This window comes from Oryctolagus cuniculus, chromosome 12 (assembly GCF_964237555.1).
Source record: "Oryctolagus cuniculus chromosome 12, mOryCun1.1, whole genome shotgun sequence".
Classification (NCBI taxonomy): domain Eukaryota; kingdom Metazoa; phylum Chordata; class Mammalia; order Lagomorpha; family Leporidae; genus Oryctolagus; species Oryctolagus cuniculus.
In genome coordinates this window covers 99,916,565-99,936,448 of record NC_091443.1, presented here as the reverse complement: position 1 = coordinate 99,936,448, position 19,884 = coordinate 99,916,565, and the positions used below count along the sequence as shown (strand labels likewise).

Below are 19,884 nucleotides of genomic sequence, written 5' to 3'. Positions count from 1 at the left end.
GCCCTGGAGAGAGCTCTGCAGCTCCATTCGCTGTGTACGGACGGGCTGCACTTCACATACACCAGCTCACGAACAGAAAAAAGCAAGAACTTTCCCAACTTGGGACCGCAGTGCCTTCCACGTGGAACTGCATTAAAGACCCCAGAATCCGCCCATTCACCAGCTACCCCGGCAGCAGCCCTCCTACACCTGGAGACGACCCTAATTCACAGCAGCATTGTGCGCAACACTGAGAAAGAAGCACGAATTAACCGTTCCTTAGCCGAGGAATGGCCACGCCAACTGGGGTCTACACTCAGCGGATCGTCCCGGGAAAGGACTGCGGATTCGACGCGGACGGTGCCGTTTCTGCCTCCGGATCTGCTTTTCCGACGTGCTCGGCTTTTCGCCCCGGCCAGGATTCTGGATATGCAGCGGTCCGTGTGGACGAGGGGCTCAGGATCCGGATTCGCGTCCCATCCGGTCTCGCTCCTTGCTGTCCACATCTGCCCCATCCCCGGCGAGCTCTCCGCCCTCTGCAGGGCCTCAGGGGGCCCCGGACCCTTTAGTGCTCGGACTGCGGGGCGCCGGAGCCTAGTTTCCGGGCGAGGCTCTTAGCCGCGTACCAACCGGAAGTGCCCGTGTTATGACGGGAAGAGGTGCTTTCTGGGAACAGCAGGTGCTGAGGGGGTTGCATGGTCCGCAAAGATGATTCAGGCAATTTTGGTTTTCAACAACCACGGAAAGCCACGGCTGGTCCGCTTCTACCAGCGTTTCGTGAGTGCGGCCCGGCTTCGCCACGCCCCTTCCTGGCGTCTGCGCCCTCTTCCCTCCCCCTTTGGCCTCTCTGCGCGCCGCTTGTTGACCACTTCGGGTTCCTGCGCCCCGCATGACCCTCACGCTCTTCAGCTCCTTGCGTCCTTTGGGCAGGGGCCGACGTCCGGCCCGCAGGCCACCGCCTCACCGCCCTGTTGTCCTCTGTACCCTTTCGGGACCCCGGCGCTTCCCGGGGTGGAGCCGCGGTGGGGAGTGTGCCTCGCCGAGAATATGAGTGCTGGAGCCCCTTGGTTTCTACTTTCTGGTTGTTGGCCGCAGTTGCATGAGGAGGGAAAAGCATTGATCTGCTTTAAATTCTTGTTTTAGCCGGGAGGACTGAGAAAGTCCTTTTCTTGCAATGGTCTTGGCTTCAGTGTTGGCTTGGGACCGCCCGGGCGCTTCTCTGCACTGTAGGGTTGAAGAAAGCCAGCTTTAGGGCGGGAAGTTGGTGGGAAATGACGCTTGCTGCCGCGGGACATCTCAATAAATGATCATGTGAATTTGGATTTTCAAAAAAAAAAAAAAAAAAAAAACAACATTTCACGAGAAAAACACAAACACAGCTCACTTTTCCTGCTTTTGGCAAGCTAATAAACCTCTTCCGGACCTGTACTCCAGTCTCTGTCCAGTACAAATGAAAAACAACCCTAGCCTTTTCGTAGGATTTCTAAAGCGAGATTTTTTCAGACGACAGCGCGCTAAAAATGACAAGCATTCCGCCTCACTGTTAAACCTGTATTTGCGTTTGTGGATCCTCGCCCGCCACCCCAGTGTTTTTCTGACAGTTGCTGAGATCCCTCACCCACCGCACGGTTCACTTACTTGAAGTGTGCATGCGGGGACGCGGCCTCGAGGTGCTGCGTGGGCTGCCCACCTGCCGTGGTGGATGCCAGACTTCCGGTCTGGGCTCCGCTCCTCAGTCCAGCTTCTGCGGACCTGAGGAGGCGGCAGGTGATGGCTCAGCTCACCGCGTCCCTGCCACCCCCGGGGCTGGATTGGTTTCAGTCTGGGTGCCAAGGACATTTGGGGAGTTATTGCTGTTTCTTTCCGTCTCTCTGCCTCTCAAATACCTTTAAAAATACACTGTAGCTCCAAGTGGTTTGTAGTGTTCACAAAGGTGTGCAACCATCACCACAACTTTGCTTAGAAGCCCTGCCCATTAGCAGCAAATACTGCAGGCCTGGGCAACCACTTAGCTCCCTTCTGCCTAAATTTGCCTATCCTGGACAGTCCATTTAAGTGGAATCAGACAATATGTGGTCTTTTGTGTCTATCTTCTTTTACTTAATGTTCTTCCATGTTATAGCGTGTATCTGTTCTTCATTACTTTGTGTTGCCTAATAATACTCCATTGTATGTATATGTCACATTTTAAAAACACGTATTTATTTGGAAGAGTAGAGAGAGGGAAAGACAGAAAGAGGCCCTCCGTCCTCTGGTATATTCCCCAAACGATCACCACAGCCATAGCCGGCTGGGCTGAAGCCAGGGGCTCCACTCTGGTCTCCCACCTGGGGGCAGGGGCTGAAGCACCTGGTTCTGCTTCCCCCAGGTGCCAGCAGGGATTTGAACCGGCGCTCACGGGATGCGGTGTCACAGGTGGCTGCTTAACCTGCTGTGCCACAGTGCTGGCCCTGGAAGAAAATGTTAAATCTTTTCTTTCTTTTTTTATTTAAGAGGCAGAAGGAGCTGATTCACTGTCCAGATGCCCCAGATAGCCCCTGGCTGGCAGTGCAGCCCAGATCCAGGAACTCAGCTTCAGGTCTCCCACGTGAGTGGACCCAGTCACTTGGGCCACCACTGCGGCCACCCCTGCCCGACCTGCATCTGCAGGAAGCTGGAGCAGGAGCAGAGTTGGGCCTTGAACCTGGGACTCAGCTGTCCGACCTGGCAGCTTAGCTTCCAGGCCAGACACCTGCCCTGGGTCCCCCACCTTTTGGTGTCCATTCATCAGTTGGTGTTTCCTGCTTTGGCTCTGGTGATAATGCTGGGTGGACAGTGAGGTTTTTGTGTGAACAGAATTTCTCTCATTCCTCTTGGGTGTGTACCCAGGAGTAGCATTGCTGGGCCGTATGCTAATTCTATGGTGAATGTTTTGAGGAACTGCCAGACTGTTTTCCACGTGACTGCACGATGTTTCATTTCTGTCAGCTTTGTATAAGCCTTCAATTTCTCCACCTCATAATAAACATTGTCTATCTTTTTGAGTAAAGGCATTTTAGTGAGTGCAGTGTATCTTTTTTTTTTTTTTAAGATGTATTTATTTATTTGAAAGAGGTAGGAGAGACAGAGAGAGATCTTCCATCTGCTGTTTGCTCCCCAGATGGGAGCCAGGCTGAAGCCAGAGATTCCTCCAGGTCTCCCACTTGAGTCAGGGGCTCAAGCACTTGGGCTATCTTCTGCTTTTGGGAGGTGGATCGGAAGTGGAGCAGCCAGGACTCGAACTGGTGCCCATATGGGATACCGGCATCACTACAGCACAGTGCTGGCCCAGTGCGGTGTGTCTTACCCTGGTTTTGATTTCTAGTTCCATGAATATCTTGTCTATGTGCTTGTTGGCTATTTGTAAATCTTTGACTCTCATAGGGTTTTTATAAGAAACTCACGAGTGAAGATTGCAGAAGATTAAAGATAAAAGGAGTTGATAAAATAACTGGAACATGCAAGCAACTGGTAGTTAACCTTTTTATTGAACTAGAAATTAGGTAGTCTGACCGTTTGACATCATTTCCCCTCTACCACTTCCCCTTTAGAGTTAGAGAATAAGCTTGTAGTTCAGAAGATGTTCCTGCCCGTTTTTTTTTTAAAGATTTATTTATTATTTATTTTAAAGTCAGAGTTACACACAGAGAGAAGGAGAGACAGAGAGAGAGGTCTTTCATCCGCTGGTTCACTCCCCAGTTGGCCGCAACTGGAGCTGCACCAGTCCGAAGCCAGGAGCTAGGAGCTTCTTCCGGGTCTCCCATGTGGGTGCAGGGGTCCAAGGACTTGGGCCACTTCTACTGCTTTCCCAGGCCATAGCAGAGAGCCCATATGGGATGCTGGCACTGTAGGCAGTGGCTTTACCTGCTATGCCACAGTGCCTGACCTTGTCAGTTTTTAAAAGGTTCTGATCTCAGCACTTTTTGTGTTTCAGTGCACACAGCGTTAACCATTGACAGTATCCTGGCATCTGTGAACTCTTGTGTGTTCTTTAAATTGCAACCAGGAAAGTAGTGATTGATTTACTTGAGTTTATACTAAGTTTTCATTTGGGACCAGTGTTGTGGCCCAGCGGTTAAACTGCTGCCTGCCATGCTGGCATCTGTGTGGACACCAGTTTGAGTCCTGGCTGCTCCATTTCCAATACAGGTCCCTGCTAATATACCTGGGAAAGCAGATGCTAACCCAAATCCGTGGGCCCCTGCTGCCACTTCAGAGACCTGGACAAAGTTCCGGGCTCCAGCTTTCAACCTGGTCCAGCCCTGGCCTTTGCAGCCATTTGGAGAATGAACCAGGAGATGGAAGATCTCTCTGTATCTCCCTCTCTCTGTAACTCTGCCTTTCAAATAAATAAATGTTTTTTAAAAATTGCTAAAAAAAGTTTTCATTCGTTCATTTATTTTTTTAATATTATTTTGAAAGGCAGAACTACAGAGAGAGAAGGAGAGCTCTTCCATCTGCTGGCCCACTCCCTAAATGGCTTCAATGGCTGGGATTAGGCCAGGCCACAGCAGGGAGCGAGATCTCCATCCAGGTCTCCTGTGGGAGTGGCAGGGGCCCAGGCACGTGGGCTATCACTGACTGCTTTCCCAGGTGCAGTAGCAGAGCTGGATCAGAAGCTGAGTAGCAGGACTTGACCAAGCACCATGACGTACCATGCCAGCTTTCCAAGTGATGGCTTTATCTGCTGCCCCACAAAGGCAGCCCCATTCTTTACATTTCATTCCTTAAATACTGACGGCCATTCTATACTCACGTTGACTTAAAGTAATTTCCCTGGCTTTTTTTTTTTTCGCTCTCTCCCTATTTAATTTTTTTAAAATTTACTGGAGAGGCAAAGAGAGGGACAGACAGTGGTCCCTCCTCTGCTGGTTCATTCCCTACCTGTCTGCTGGTCTGGGCCAAAGTCAGGAGCCAGGAATTTGATCCAGGTCTCCTGTGTGGGTGGCAGGGACCACATACATGAGCTATTGCCTCCTGCCTTCCAGGGTCTGCACTGGTGGGAAGTTGGACCTGGGAGTCAGAGCTGAGGATCAAACCCTGGTATTTCATCTTTCCTGGGCCAAACGCCCACCACCCCTATTTCCTACCAATAACTAACGGTTTCAAGCTTAAACTCAATGCTGTAGAGAGAAAAGGATTAAAATTGCTTGAATCTGTTTTCTCACCCTTGAACAAGTTCATTCTGAAAGTTTGCTTAGTCTTGCTACTCAAGTGTGGTCCCCAAACCAAAAGCATTTGGGACCACTTGGAAGCTTGTTAGAACTGTGGTCTCAGGACTTAACCCAGACCTACAAAATCCTTAACGACATTCCCAGCTGATTGATTGCACATTAACATTTGAGATTGAAGCACTGGTCTAGAACTTCTACTTACTTTATGTCTAGAAGACCAGTTTCTTCCTTCCATCATCCTTCCACACTTGGAAAACACATATAAATGAGTAGAAATCAAATGTGTGTTATCAAGTGATTCCATCATAGTTGAGCTTTCTCAAGTGTGTAGTCAGTGAAAAAAGAAATTTTGTTTATAGCTGTGTTCAATAATTGGAACTTTGTCTTTCTCAATACTACTTTGTTGGTGAGCCACACAGCATCTTATATATAGTATCTATAGTACCAGTACGAAAGGTAGCAAATTCAGGGTTTTTGTGTGTGTGTGTGTGGTTTTGTTTTTTTTTTTTTTTTTTTTTTTTTTTTTTTTTTTTTTTTAGGATTTATTTATTTGAAAGGCAGAGCCAGAGGGAGAAGGAGAGAGAGAGGTCTTCTATCCTCTGGTTCACTCCCCGAATGCCCGCTGGGCCGATCTGAAGCCAGGAACCGGGAGCTTCTTCTAGGTCTCCTACATGGGTGCATGGTCCCAAGCACTTGGGCCATCTTCTGCGGCTTTACCCAGGCACACTAGCAGGGAGCTAGATGGGAAGTAGAGCAGCCGTTACTTGAATTGCTGCCCATATAGGATGCCAGCACGCATGTGGCGGCCTTACCCACTATGCTGCCATAATGCCAGCCCCGAATTCAATGTTTTGAAACATGTTTGTGGTACATCTTGACCTTCTTAAAGCATTAGACCTGCTGAGATTTGTTATTTAGCTGGCATGGATATTTTTCAAATGAAGACAAAAATATTTCAGGATCAAGCTTTCTAGTTATTCTTTAACTTTGAGAGTTTATCAGTCTCCACTCCTTGTTTGAATATCAACTCATCCATCTAGAGGTCAGTTATGACTGAGACGTCTAGGTAAATATATCCTATCTTAGTATATAATATCCTATCTTTTATAGCAGAGCCTTCTTGTCTATTTTTCCATGGGTTCATTCTGTATTTATTCTTTTAAAAGTTTTTTTTTAAGGTTTATTTATTTGAAAGATAGAGAACGTGAGAGCTCTTCCATGCACTGGTTCACTCCCCAAATGACCACAACAGCCAGGGCTGGGCCACATGGAAGCCAGGACCCAGGAGCTCCATCCAGGTCTCCCATGTGGGTGGCAGAGGCCCAAGCCCTTGGACCTTCCTCTGCTGTTTTCCCAGGTGCTTTAGCATCGAGCTAGATCAGAAGTGGAGCAGTGGGATGCAGCTTCCACCACAGTGGCCGGCCCCCTTTTCTCCTCTTTCCTGGAAATGAATATGAATGGTTCGGGTTGTTCCCGGCTTGGAAGCACTCCTCTCCCTGGCGCCACCCCCTCCGCAGGATGTCGTTTTCAGCGTTGCCCACTCATGTGCTCTTGTTTGTGCCACAGCCAGAAGAAATCCAGCAGCAGATTGTGCGGGAGACTTTCCACCTCGTCCTCAAGCGGGATGACAACATCTGTAACTTCCTGGAGGGTGGGAGGTGAGCTTCCCCCACTCGGGTGTCAGGGGGTACCTGATGCTCTTGAACCAGTCAGCTCATGAAGAGAATTGCTCATGAAGAGACCCAGTTCTCCCCGGGAAGCAGTTGGATTATTTTGCTTCCAGCATTACTCATTCTGTTTTCTGGTCCCTGGGGAGACAGGCAGGCGGTGAGGGGAGGTAAGGTGGCTTAGGATCTTCCTCCAAACCTGGTAGCAGTGGCCTGCTTCTAGCTCTGGACCTTCCTTTACCTTTCCACTGGGCCCTCTGTTACTTCCCGGGCACAGGCTGATGGGTTTAATTACAAGGCAGGCACTTAAATGTCTCCTGTCTTCCACAGTTTGATTGGTGGCTCTGACTACAAACTGATTTACCGGCACTATGCTACCCTCTACTTTGTATTTTGTGTGGATTCGTCAGAGAGTGAACTTGGGATCTTGGACCTCATCCAGGTATGTGTAGTCCGCTCTTTTATAGAGTTTGAATGGCCAAGCTTTTTGTCGGTGTTGGGCATCATTGCCAGGTGTCCACCAGGTGGTGCTGTGGGACAGCTCCTGAGCCACCCTCAGGCTGAACACTTTTTTTTTTTTTTTTAAAGATTTATTTATTTGAAAGTCAGATTACACAGAGAGAGGAGAGGCAGAGAGAGAGAGAGGTCTTCCATCTGCTGGTTCACTCCCCAGTTGGCCGCAACCACCGGAGCTGCACCAATCCAAAGCCAGGAGCCAGGAGCTTCCTCCTGGTCTCCCATGTGGGTGCAGGGCCCAAGGACTTGGGCCACTTCTACTGCTTTCCCAGGCCATAGCAGAGAGCTGGATCGGAAGTGGAGCAGCTGGGTCTTGAACCAGCGCCCATATGGGATGCCGGCACTTCAGGCCAGGGCGTTAACCCACTGTGTCACAGTGCCGGCTCCAGGCTGAGCACTTTTGCTTTTACTGGTTTCTACCCGACCCTTGCACTGCCCTTGGTTTTCTTGTTTGGAATTTTTTTTTCAACTATAAAACCAAATGACATTTAAAAATTTACAGTTTTTATTTTCACTTATAATTCTAGCCCAAAGAAGCTTGTTGCTTTAGTTAGTCTGTGTAATCTCGACATGAGGAAACATGATTTTTGTTAAATTTTTTGAAAATTACAAGTTACTTCTAGGTTGTTTTAATTATCTTCACGGACACTGAGATGTGCAGGGACCCCAGCTCAGGAAGCACTAATTTAGTCTAATGGCGTCGTTTATTCCTGAGATTCCAGGTGGGCTGCTTCGACGCGGCTTCAGTAAGCTCCGCGGGTAGAAAGCACTTCAGTAGAAGTTTAGCTTGAAAAGCTGCTTAACAATTATGGAAAAGAAAACACCGACAAAATGGCAAGTTTAAATGCTTACAACTACTTACTGTCCTATTAAAATTAAAGAAGCTACATTTAATATATTTGGGGACAAATAAATGGGAATGTTGAGTGTATATTTTTGTTTCAGATATGCTAGACTCTTATGGGAAGTGATATTTTACTTGGACATAGCAACTTTTAATTTATGTGTGTATTTATACCCATTCACATTTGGAAAATTATTTAAGATGATTAAAGATTCATATATCACATTTGCTTTTTCATATGCAAAAGTATAAACAGGGGACAGGCGTTTGGCCCAAGGCAAATGGCTAAGATGCTGGTTAAGATGCCCGTGCCCGTGTCAGAATACGTGAGCGTGAGCTCCTTGCTCAGCCAATGCAGATCCTGGGAAACAGTGGTGATGGGTCGGTAGCTGGGTTCCTGCCACCTGTGGGAGACCTGGCCCAGCGCAGCCTCAGAACCAGCTCTAGCTGCAGGCATTTGGAGAATGAGCCGGCAAAAGGAAACACACACACACTTATTCTCTCCCTGTTAAAATAAATAAATAATTGCCCAAATGAGATCAACACAAAGGCATTAAAATAATTCAGTATTGGGATGAAATGGGAACTGTTGGGGGGAAAAAAAAGAACTGACTCCTTAGTGGCTCAAAATAGATTTTTAAAAAATGTTTAATAAAACCTCTATGTAAATGTTACATTCCATTGTTTTTTAGTCTTGGATCAGAAAATCGTGCTACTTAAGTATATTTACAGAGTAAATTAATTATTATCCCCCAATCCAACTCTAAAAAGGAAAATGTTACTCAAATATTGCATATTAATATTAGTACAAAATTACTAAATAAAAATCTTAGCCAGAAGTCTACTGAACCAAGAGGTCGGGAGACCTGGCCTTTTTTTTAATTCTCCCATTTTAAAGATTTATTTATTTTTTTGAAAGGCAGAGTTATAGACAGGCAGAGGCAGAGAGAGAGAGAGAGAGAGGTCTTCCATCTGCTGGTTTACTCCCCTAATGGCTGCATCGGCTGGAGCTGCGCTGATCCGAAGCCAGGAGCCAGCTTCTGGGTCTCCCACAGGGGTGTAGGGGCCCAAGGACTTGAGCCATCCTCTGCTGCTTTCCCAGATACATTGGCAGGGAGCTGGATCAGAAGTGGAACAGCTGGGACTCGAACCTGCGCCCGTGTGGGATGCAGGTGCTGCAGGTGGAGGCTTAACCTACTATGCCACAGCACTGGCCCCTAAAAAATAATTCTTAAAAAGTTTTATTGGTCTTCAGTTTTCTAGTTTGGTTTGTGTTTTAACTCCTCATTATGTTAGGGTTTTTTTTTTAATCTACAGAGATACTATATATCTTCTCTAGCCCCAAATTCTTTATCAGGATTACTGCAGGCTAGAACAGTTATTCATTGTGTTTAAGCAGTATTTATCCCTGGAATGTAAATCTATTGCAGGGATTTAAAAACAAGAAAACCAAAACTGTAATTGCATCTGCAGATGGTGAGAAAAGTGACTGTCTAGATTCCTGAGAAATGCTCTTCAGTTGGAATGAGAAGCATTTTTACTTGATTAGGGTCATGGCAAGCAAAGTAAGAGGAGATCAAATCCAGCACAGAAGTAGATGCGGTCAAGGAACAGGATAAGCGTGGCGTATACAGAGGGACTTCAGAAGTTTGTGGAAAATGGAGTTAAAACTCTGAGTTTATGTTAGTGCCAAAAAATGCAAGCATACTTTCTTCATAATACATTTTTTTCTAAGAACTAATCCTCCGGGATTACGGATGTGTGTGTGTGTGTGGTACATTGTTGATGGAAACAGCATCATGTGGTACGTGACTGTTCAGAAATGCTGTTTATACTGCCTGTAAACCAGGTAAGTGTATGTTTCCTCTTAGCTCCAACACTAAAATGTATGTGTCAGGCTTAATTTCTGCTCAGAGACAGAGGTACCTCACAAGTGTCTGAATTTTTGCTTATATAATGCCTACGTTTTACATGTGAGTTTACAGTGTTCTTGGCCATGTCAGCCTTCTGTAACATAATCAAGCCACTTGTCCAGTGTAGACTGGGTCCAGCTTTATCTATTCTGTGACAGACGTGTCATCACACTTGCATGACTTTAAGTCAGGATGTATGTTGCAGTGCGTGTCTTCTTAGGAGTGTGATTGACGGCATTGTCTGCCTGGTTCACACATAAAATAATGATTTGCCTTAAAAATCAATGATAAGATAATTCTCAGTGTATTTTGAGTTTACTTTAAATTGAATTTTTTTCCAACCTAATTTTTTTAAGCTGTTAAGTGTAAATAATCCATTTTTTACCCCTACCCCGATTGAAGAAACTTTTGTGTCTAGTAAGTTTAGAGTGAAATGCAAACTCCCCAGTAGTAGCCTACAAGGTCCACGTGATCTGGCTCCTCTGGCTCCACCTGGTGTCACCACACACACTCTTCCCTGCACCTTGCTCCTCTTCCTTATCGTTCTTCAAACACAAGTGCGTCTTTGCCTCCGGGCCTCTGCACTTGTTCTGCCTGCCAGTGCCCTGATCTGGGCTCCTTCACTCTTCAGCTCTAAGAGTGACTTCTTTTCATCATCCATGTCCGCTCCATGTTCATTCTGTTTTTCAAAAAAAAAAAAAAAAAAAAAAAAGAATTATTTATTTATTTATTTGAGTGTCAGAGTTACAGAGAGAGAGGGAGAGACAGAGTTAAAATCTTCCATCTACTGGTTCATTACCCAAGTTGCCACAGCAGTCTGGGACCCAGATGAAGCTTCGTCTAGGTCCTACCTGGGTCTAGGGGCTCAAGCACTTGGCCCATCTTCCACTGCTTTTCCTAGAACATTAGCAGGGAGGTGCTCCACAGAAGTGGAGCAGCTTGAACTTGAACTGGCAACAAATGGGACGCTGGTGTGGCAGGTGGCGGCTTTACCTGCTGTGCCACAGTGCCGGCTTTGTTCATTCTTAGAGACTTGCTGGGCACTGTCTCTGTAGTAACCCCTGTCGTATGGCCCTGTTTACCTCCTTCAGAGCACCTAGGACAGTAAGAATGATCTTACTTGCCTTTTTTTTTTTTTTTTTTTTTGACAGGCAGAGTGGACAGTGAGAGAGAGAGACAGAGAGAAAGGTCTTCCTTTGCCGTTGGTTCACCCTCCAATGGCCGCCACGGCCGGCGCACCGCGCTGATCCGATGCCAGGAGCCAGGAGCCAGGTGCTTCTCCTGGTCTCCCATGGGGTGCAGGGGCAAGCACCTGGGCCATCCTCCACTGCACTCCCTGGCCACCGCAGAGAGCTGGCCTGGAAGAGGGAAAACCGGGACAGAATCCGGCGCCCCAACCGGGACTAGAACCCAGTGTGCCGGCGCCGCTAGGCGGAGGATTAGCCTAGTGAGCCGCGGCGCCGGCTTACTTGCTTTCTTGTTCTTCCCACACCCAGAATACAAACTGACAGAAAGCTCTGTGGCCAGTGGGTAATAATCACTCATTATCTGTTGGCTGAATGAACACCTAACTCATTGTAGGGTTTTGTTTTAACACTTCAGTTTCTTCACCGAGTTATGGTTTTCTTCCTTGTATAAGAAAAATCGATTTATTCATTTGAAAGTCAGAGTTACACAGAGAGAAGGAGAGACAGAGGTCCATCTGTTGGTTCACTCTCCAAGAGGCTGCAATGGCCAGCTGGGCCAGGCTGAAGCCAGGAACCAGGGGCTTCATCCAGGTCTCCTCATGGGTGCAGGGGCTCAAGCACTTGGGCCATCCTCTGTTGCTTTGTCAGGCACATTAACAGGGAGCAGGATCAGAAATGGGGCAGCTGGGTCTTGAACCAGTGTGCATATGGAATGCCAGTGTTGGAGGCAGTGGCTTTACTCGCCACTCCACAACGCTAGCCCCAAAGATATATTTTTCTTTCTGCATTAGTTTTGCATCATTTGGTTACTGTTTTAACATAGCTACATACCTTGTAAGACCAGCAATTCTCTTGCAGTGCGGTTCTTGTTCAGTATGTGCTCTAATATTTATAACCATGTGTACATCTGCATATGTTTCTGAATAGTTTGTAAAGGTCTCAGATGTTCCTGTTGGATTTAGAATGAGCAGTGAATTAAAAATAGCATTTCTCTCAATTTATTCATTTAGTCTTTTGAGTTAAATATTTTGTTTTTATTCAAAATATCTTAATATCTCATGGTTATTCTGAAGTTTTAGGATATTAAGTTTTTTTAAATTTAATTGTGTATTTACATTTATTCATTCAGTTTCCAGGATTTTGATTTCTTTTTTTTTTTTTTTTAAGATTTATTTATTTTTTTGAAAGTCAGAGTTACACAGAGAGAGGAGTGGCAGGGAGAGAGAGAGAGGTCTTCCATCCGCTGGTGAGAGAGAAAGAGGTCTTCCATCCACTGGTTCACTCCCCAGTTGACTGCAATGGCTGGAGCTGCACTGATCCAAAGCCAGGGGCCAGAAGTTTCTGCTAGGTCTCCCATGTGGGTACAGGGGCCCAAGCACTTGGGCCACCTTCTACTGCTTTCCCAGGCCATAGCAGAGAGCTGGATCAGAACTGGAGCAACCAGGACTCAAACCAGTGCCCATATGGGATATCAACATTACAGGAGATAGCTTAACTTACTGTGCCCCAACACAAATCAGATTCATTTCAATATATACCAAGCTGTGGAACTAAGTGCTTTCTTTTCATATAATTGTCTACTTTTTCCAATAGTAGTTGTGAGATATTCAGTCTATATTTTTGCTACTCCTAGTTTAACTTAAATTTCTGTATAAATTTAAGCCTGTTTCTGAAATTTCAAATATGTTGCTTGGTTTTGAGTTTTTGAAATTATACAAGTAGTACATGGATGAATACATTCTTGCTGTATGACATTCACAGAGTGAGTTTATTAAGTAGAATGGAAAAATCTTCCCCACATCATTTAGCCCTCTGTCTCATATACTACTCCCTTCCCTAGAGGTAATTCTTCTTCCTCCTCCTCCTCCTCTTCCCCACATCATTTAGCCCTCTGTCTCATATACTACTCCCTTCCCTAGAGGTAATTCTTCTTCTTCTTCTCCTTCTTCCTTCTTCCTTCTTCCTTCTTCCTTTTTCCTCTTCTTCTTCTTTTTTTTTTTTTATTTAATTTTAGAGGCATAGAGAGAGAGAAAGAGCAAAAGCTTACACCTGCTGGTTTACTTCCCAAATGCCCACAACAGCCCTGAGCTTGGCTGGGGACCAAAGTCGGGAACTCAATCCAGGTCTCCCACCTGGGTGTCAGCAGTGCCGTCACCTGAGCCATGACCACTGCCTCCTAGGGTCTGCACTAGCAGGAGGCTCAACTGAGTAGCCAGAGTGGGGCATCCAACTCAGGCACCCCGCTGTGGGGCACTGGCTCTGAGTCGGCTTCTTAACCATCAACCTCTAGCTCTCACTATTAGGTCTTTTATTTTTCTATCTATGTGAAAGGCAGAACAACAGAAAGGTGGGGTCAGATCTTCCATTCACTAGTTCACTCGCAGAATCACTGCTACAGCCTGGACTGGGCCCTGCTGAAGCCAGGAGCCAGAAATTCCATCCAGGTCTCCGACGTGGATGGAGGGGACCCAAGCACTTGAGCCATCATCTGCTGCCCTCCCAGGCACATTAGCAGGAAGCTGAATTAGAAGCAGAGCAGTCAGGACTGGAGCCCGTGTTCTGATGTAGGATGCTGGCATCTCAAATAGTGGCTTAACCCTCTGCACCACAACGCTGGCTCTCACTAGTCAGCCTCCCAGCGCATGTACACACCGACCACGTATACAAGTCAAGAGCAGACACTGAAAATCTACTTTTGAGATTTTATCCTACTTCCAGCTTTTGTGTGTTTGAAAAGTAGACTTTTGAAACTAAAAAATACATGTCCTTCTATAGTCCTATCAGGTTTAATGGAAACGAATTTAACCGATTAGTACACCAACAGGTCAGATCTGATATTTATGAAGAAATCTAACTTTTCAATAAATTAAGGCTGATACAAATGAGTACAGAGTTCCAGTCTTACAAGACAGATAGAGTTACGGACATTAATGGTGGGGATAGTTGCACAGCATTATGAGTGTGTTAAATTCCACTGAGCTGGACACTTAAAAATGATTGTGTGCATTTTACTACAATTAAAAATAAGGGAAGAGAACTTGGTGCGACCCCATACAAGGAGGTGACATCAGAACAAGGGTGGACGCTCCCAGACGTTAAGTCCGATCCTTTCCAGACTGCATCCAGTCCTCACGTTGAGGATGTGAGACCCCTCCTGCTGCCCTGTGCGTGCTGTGTGATTTTGCCAGTTCACCCTGCGCTGACTTCCCACTCGTCCTGTTGCTTCAGCAGCCTGTAACACCCAGCTCCGTCTTCCCCCTTACTGCCCACTGGTTTCCTGTATGTGATGTTTTGGTCCTTGTTTTCAAAGTGCATCTTATTTCATATTTCAGCAGACTGGGATTAGTCCCCACTGTTCTTTCCTTGCCAAAGCATTTTCCTTTTTTTCTCTTGTTCATCAGATTACACTGGAGGCACAACTGCGGGGTCATAATAGCTAGGTTCAGCTACTTCATCTCTGCCAACGCTGTGGCTTGCAGGGCTGACCCTTGGGCTGCTGCGGCTGTCTCAGGAGTGACTTGCATTCCCGATGCCAACAGGGTGGCAGCATCGAGAGCAGAATCTCCAGTAACTGTAGTGGTTTCTTGTTTTTGTGTCTCAACGTCCTGGTTGTTTCGTTGCCCTCTCCAACCTCCTCGTTAAAGATGCTCCTGATCCAATGCTGTGTCTGCCTCTGAAGGGAGCTGGGCTGAAATCCGGCTTTGGCGTCTACAAAACCTTTCAGGTTCTTGACGCTTTTCTTCCCGTCTCAGCCTCTGTGCCTTGCACGGCTGCTGCTTCTGCCCCCGTGCCCACATCCTGATGCTGAGCAGGAGCGAGATGAGACTTAGTTTTCTTTTCCTCCGTCTGGATCAGTTCTCCTGCCTCTTCCACTCTGTACCGTGATGCTGCCTTTCGCAAGATGGTGTCGTATGTGACTTCCGCTTCTTGATGACTCTGTATCTGCTCCCACCATTTTCGGAGGAATTTTCTTTGTAATTATGTTCCTCAGATTTGTTTCTTAGGGGATTTATTTTTGGAACCATGTCTTGCCTTAGGACGATGCAGACTTGTTATTTTCCTATCTGAGTCTGCAGTGTCATCAGCTCAGGGTGTTTGTCCATTTGCATTCTCTTTGCTGCTTTTTCCACCTCCTGCATTTTCTCCCTTCATTTTTCTTTTTTTTCTTTTTTTTTTTTTTTTTTTTCACTTTTTGACAGGCAGAGTGGACAGTGAGAGAGAGAAACAGAGAGAAAGGTCTTCCTTTGCCGTTGGTTCACCCCCAATGGCCACTGCAGCTGGCACACTGCGCTGATCTGAAGCCAGGAGCCAGGTGCTTCTCCTGGTCTCCCATGGGGTGCAGGGCCCAAGCACTTGGGCCATCCTCCACTGCACTCCCTGGCCATAGCAGAGAGCTGGCCTGGAAGAGGAGCAACCGGGACAGAATCCGGCACCCCGACCGGGACTAGAACCTGGTGTGCCAGCACCACAGGCGGAGGATTTGCCTATTGAGCCACGGCGCTGTCCCCTTCATCTTCTGACTTTCCTTTTCTTTCTCTTGACTTTGATCATGACCTTGAATGATAAATGTCTTCAGGCTCTAGGAGAAACTGCTGTATCTAACTGCTCATTTTCTAGACCTCTATCTTGGACTAGTCTGCCTTGTCTTGCATCCCTGGCCTACCTGAGAAGCCAGTCCTCATTTCATTAGTCCTCTCTAATGAAATCAACCTTGGGTCAGTGCTACTGCAGAGTTGTTTGTTTGTTTTAGATTTAATTATTTATTTGAAAGAATGATAGAGAAGGAGAGACAGAGATCTTCCATCTGCTGGTTTACTCCCCAAATGGCTGCAGCAGCCAGCTCTGGGCCAGGCGAAGTTAGGACCCAGGAACTCCATTCTGGTCTCCCATGTGGGTGGCAGGAACCCAAGTATTTGGGCTGTCTCTTGCTGCATTCCCAGGTACATTATTGGGAACGTAGATGAGAAGTGGGGTAGCCGAGACTGGAACCAGCACGGTGGTTGGGATGCCGGTGCTGCAAATGGTGTCTTAACCTGCTCCACCACAATGCTGGTCCCTGCTCCAGAGTGTGAGAGCCTTCCCTCTGTGCTCTCAGCATCACAGTTCAGGGTCCAGGCTTCCCGATTTCAACAGTTCCAGCAGCCCCTGACTCAGTTGCTCCATCAGGAGACCTGGGTAGCAGGCAGTGAGTCTGCCAATGTTTCAGTTTGTTTCCTACATTTATCTCATTAGTATCTATAATATATCTTAATGTCTTCATTGAGATAGGTAACTTTATTCCACCCCCCCCCCCCCAAGGATAGCAGTTTGTCCAATACTGTCTCAGCACTGTTTATAGTGTTGGTATTTATTGAATATCAGTACTATGCATCTATTCTCAAATGACTTAAAATATCACCTTTAAAAAATTGAATTCCTTTTAACTTGTATATTATTGCTGTTTTTTTTAGATTTATTTTTATTTATTTGAAGGGCAGAGATACAGAGGAAGAAGAAGAGAGAAAGGGACAGGGATATCAATCTTTCATCCTCTGGTTCACTCCCCAAATAAGCACAGTAGCTGGGTCTGAGCCAGGCTGAAGCCAGGAGCCAAGAGCTTCTTCTGGGTCTCCCACATGGGTGCAGGGTCCCAAGCAATTGGGCCATCTTCTTCTGTTTACCAGGCATTAGCAGGGAGCTGGATCAAAAGTGGAGTATCCAGGACTCAAACTGGCACCCATATAGGATGCTGGCATCACAGGTGGAGGCTTAACCTTCTACACCACACCACTATCACTGTTTTCCCAAATTTTCTTTGCATAATATTCTCTCATGGAGCAAGCATTGTGGCATAGTGGGTTAAGCTGCCACCCTAAAATGCCAGCATCCCATATGAGCACCGGTTTGAGCCCCAGCTGCTCCACTTCCATTCTGTTCCTGCTAATAGGCTTGGAAAAGCAGCAGAAGATGGCACAAGTACTTGAACCTCTGCTACCCACATCGGAGACCTGGATGAAATTCCTTGCTCCTGGCTTTGGCCTGGCCCAGCCCTGGCTGTTTTCGGCGTTTGACAAATGAATCAGTAGGTGAAGATCTCTCTCTGTCTCCCTCTTTATATATAACTGTATCTTTCAAATAAATAAAGCTTTTAAAAATATGCTGTTATGTTTCATCTTCTATAAGAACTTAATTTTTTTTTTCATTTATTTTTATTCTGTTTAAAGGACAAAGAGACAGAGAGAGCTCTTCCATCTTCTGGTTCCCTCCTCAAATGATTACAACAGCCAGGATTAGCCCAGGCCAAAGCTAGTTAACTCAATCCCGGTCTTCACGTGAGTGGCAGGGACCCAGGTATTTGAGCCATCACGTGTTGCCTCCCAGGGTACACATTAGCAGGAAGCTGGATTGGAAGCAGAGTAGCCAGAATTCAAACCAGGCACTTCCATGTGGAATGTGGCATCCCAAGCTTCCCCCTATAAGAACTTCAGACTTCAAGTTTCATTCAAAAAAATCTTATTGGAAGAGCCAGCTGTGTGGTGCAGTAGCTTAAGCCCACTGCTGTGATAGCAGCATCCCATGTGAGTGCTGGTTCAAGTCTCAGCTACTCCACTTCCCATGCAGCTCACTGCTAATATGCCTGGGAAAGCAGCAGAAATGGCCCAAGTGCTTGGGGCCCTGCACCCATGCAGGAGACCCGGAAGAAGTTCTGGCTCCTGGCTTCCGTCTTGCCTAGCCTGTCATTGTGGCCATTTGGGGAATTAACCAGCGGAAGGATGATATCTTTCTCCCTGTGTCTCTCCCCCTCTCTCTGTAAGTCTGCCTTTCAAATAAATAAATAAATCTTTTTAAAAAATCATATCGGAGACTTCCACACTTCTTAATTCATTTTCTTCCCTTATAACTATAGAAAATGGGGGCCAGCATTGTGGTGTAAGGGGTTAAGCTGTTTTCTGCAACACTGATACCCTATATGGGTGTCAGTTCAAGGTCTGGCTCCTTCGCTTCCCATCCAGCTTCCCGTTAATGCATCTGGGAAAGCAGCAGAGGATGGCCCAAGTGCTTGGGCCCCTGTACCCATGTAGGAGGCCTGTATGAAGCTCCTGGCTCCTGTTTTGGCCTGACCCAGTCCCTGCCATTGTAACCATTTGGGGAGTGAACCAGCAGATGAGATATACCTCTTTCAAATAAATAAAATAAATCTTTAAAAAAAAAAAAACTACAGACAATGAAGTAAAAAGAAAGCGTATACACAGAGAGGACAGAACAGGAAAGGAGATAATATCCACAAATGTTTTGAAAGCAGCAAAGAATGTGAATGCCTGGTAGTGGACTTGGCAAGCCTGAGGAAGCCACATCCCAGGCCAGCAGTGGGGAATTCTGACAGTCAACCTGATCCACACCACAGAACCCTCAAAATGCACAGAACTGGCAGTGTGGAGTCCCTCTGGGGTGTGGGTATGGAGTGGGCAGAGAAAGCTGTCTGAGACCAGTTAGATCCAAAAGTCCTTTCCCCGGTTTCAGTTCTTTGGGCAGTTGCCCTTCCCCTAACACAAGGCTAGAGGTGTGTTTTTTTTTTTTTTTAAGATTTTATCTATTTATTTATTTGAGAAGTAGAATAAATATCTATTTATTTATTTACAGTGAGAGGGAGAGACAGGGAGAAAGTTCTCCCATCCACTAGTTCATTCCCCAAATGGTCGCAACGGCCAGAGCTGAGCTGATCTGAAGCCAGGAGCCAGGAGCTTCCTCTGGGTCTCTCATGCGGGTGCAGGGTCCCACACTTGAGCCATCTTCTACTGCTTTCTCAAGCCACAGCAGAGAGCTGGATTGGAAGAGGAGCAACCAGGACTAGAACTGGCACCCATATGGGATGCTGGCACCACAGGGCTGGTCCCAGGGCCAGAGGTATTCTCTGTAGAGGATAAAAGATTCTGTCTCTGGTTTGAGGAACACAAGGTACAGCTAATTGTGTGAGTCAGGACTGATGAATGTGTGCATTCTAATTTGATGTCAAATTCTGACTCTCCCACCTTTTCCCCCCACTCAGCTCCCAAATTTCTGGCAGCTAGGCCTTTACTCTCCAGGCAGGACAGTCTAAGATTTCCCTAGGGAGTCTGACCAAGCCAAGGGGAAAGAAAGTTTAGAAATCTGGGGAGTCCCTAACAAATAGCCATGATTATAGCACTCTCTGCTCAGCCTTTTATTAATACGAATGAAAAAACAACAAGGGTTGTCAGATAACTGAGGAGGATCCCTAACGTGGAACAAAGTGGCAAACAGTAAGAAGCAACTTAGAAGAGATAAACAGAAAACACTAAAACAACAATAACAACAGAAACACAACAAAACCAGTCCTTAAACCACAGAGGAATAAGGATTAAGTAAATGGACACCAAACAGAGAATACTCAGAGAACAAAATGGTCTCTTAGAAAGGAAACACCGGAGGGGAAGTGGCAACACACACTTGCCTCAGTTAAAGGACTGAAAGATCAAGTTCAGTGGAAAAGTGGGAGAGAAACAGTAAGACAGTAGAAGGCGATTCAGTGCCCTAATAGAAGCAGCTCCAGAAAGATTGATTAGGGGTGTGGAAGGGAGGAAGTTCTCA

At 46.4% G+C, this 19,884-nt stretch overlaps 1 protein-coding gene across 4 annotated transcripts in view; it reads left to right on the top strand.

Moving 5' to 3' along the window:
* The first annotated feature begins 587 nt into the window (after window positions 1-587).
* The window catches only part of AP3S2 (adaptor related protein complex 3 subunit sigma 2), a 57,752-nt gene continuing 38,455 nt past the window's right edge, over window positions 588-19,884 (top strand). For 3 of the 4 annotated variants that reach the window (XM_008275342.4, XM_002721492.5, XM_008275343.4), the window contains exons 1-3: window positions 598-756; window positions 6,738-6,829; window positions 7,169-7,280. In XM_008275342.4, the coding sequence (XP_008273564.1) occupies window positions 688-756; window positions 6,738-6,829; window positions 7,169-7,280 (273 nt within the window). In that variant the 5' untranslated portion in view covers window positions 598-687. Of the gene's footprint in view, window positions 757-6,737; window positions 6,830-7,168; window positions 7,281-19,884 lie in introns of all 4 variants that reach the window. The other variant, XM_051834275.2, reaches the window with a different exon arrangement.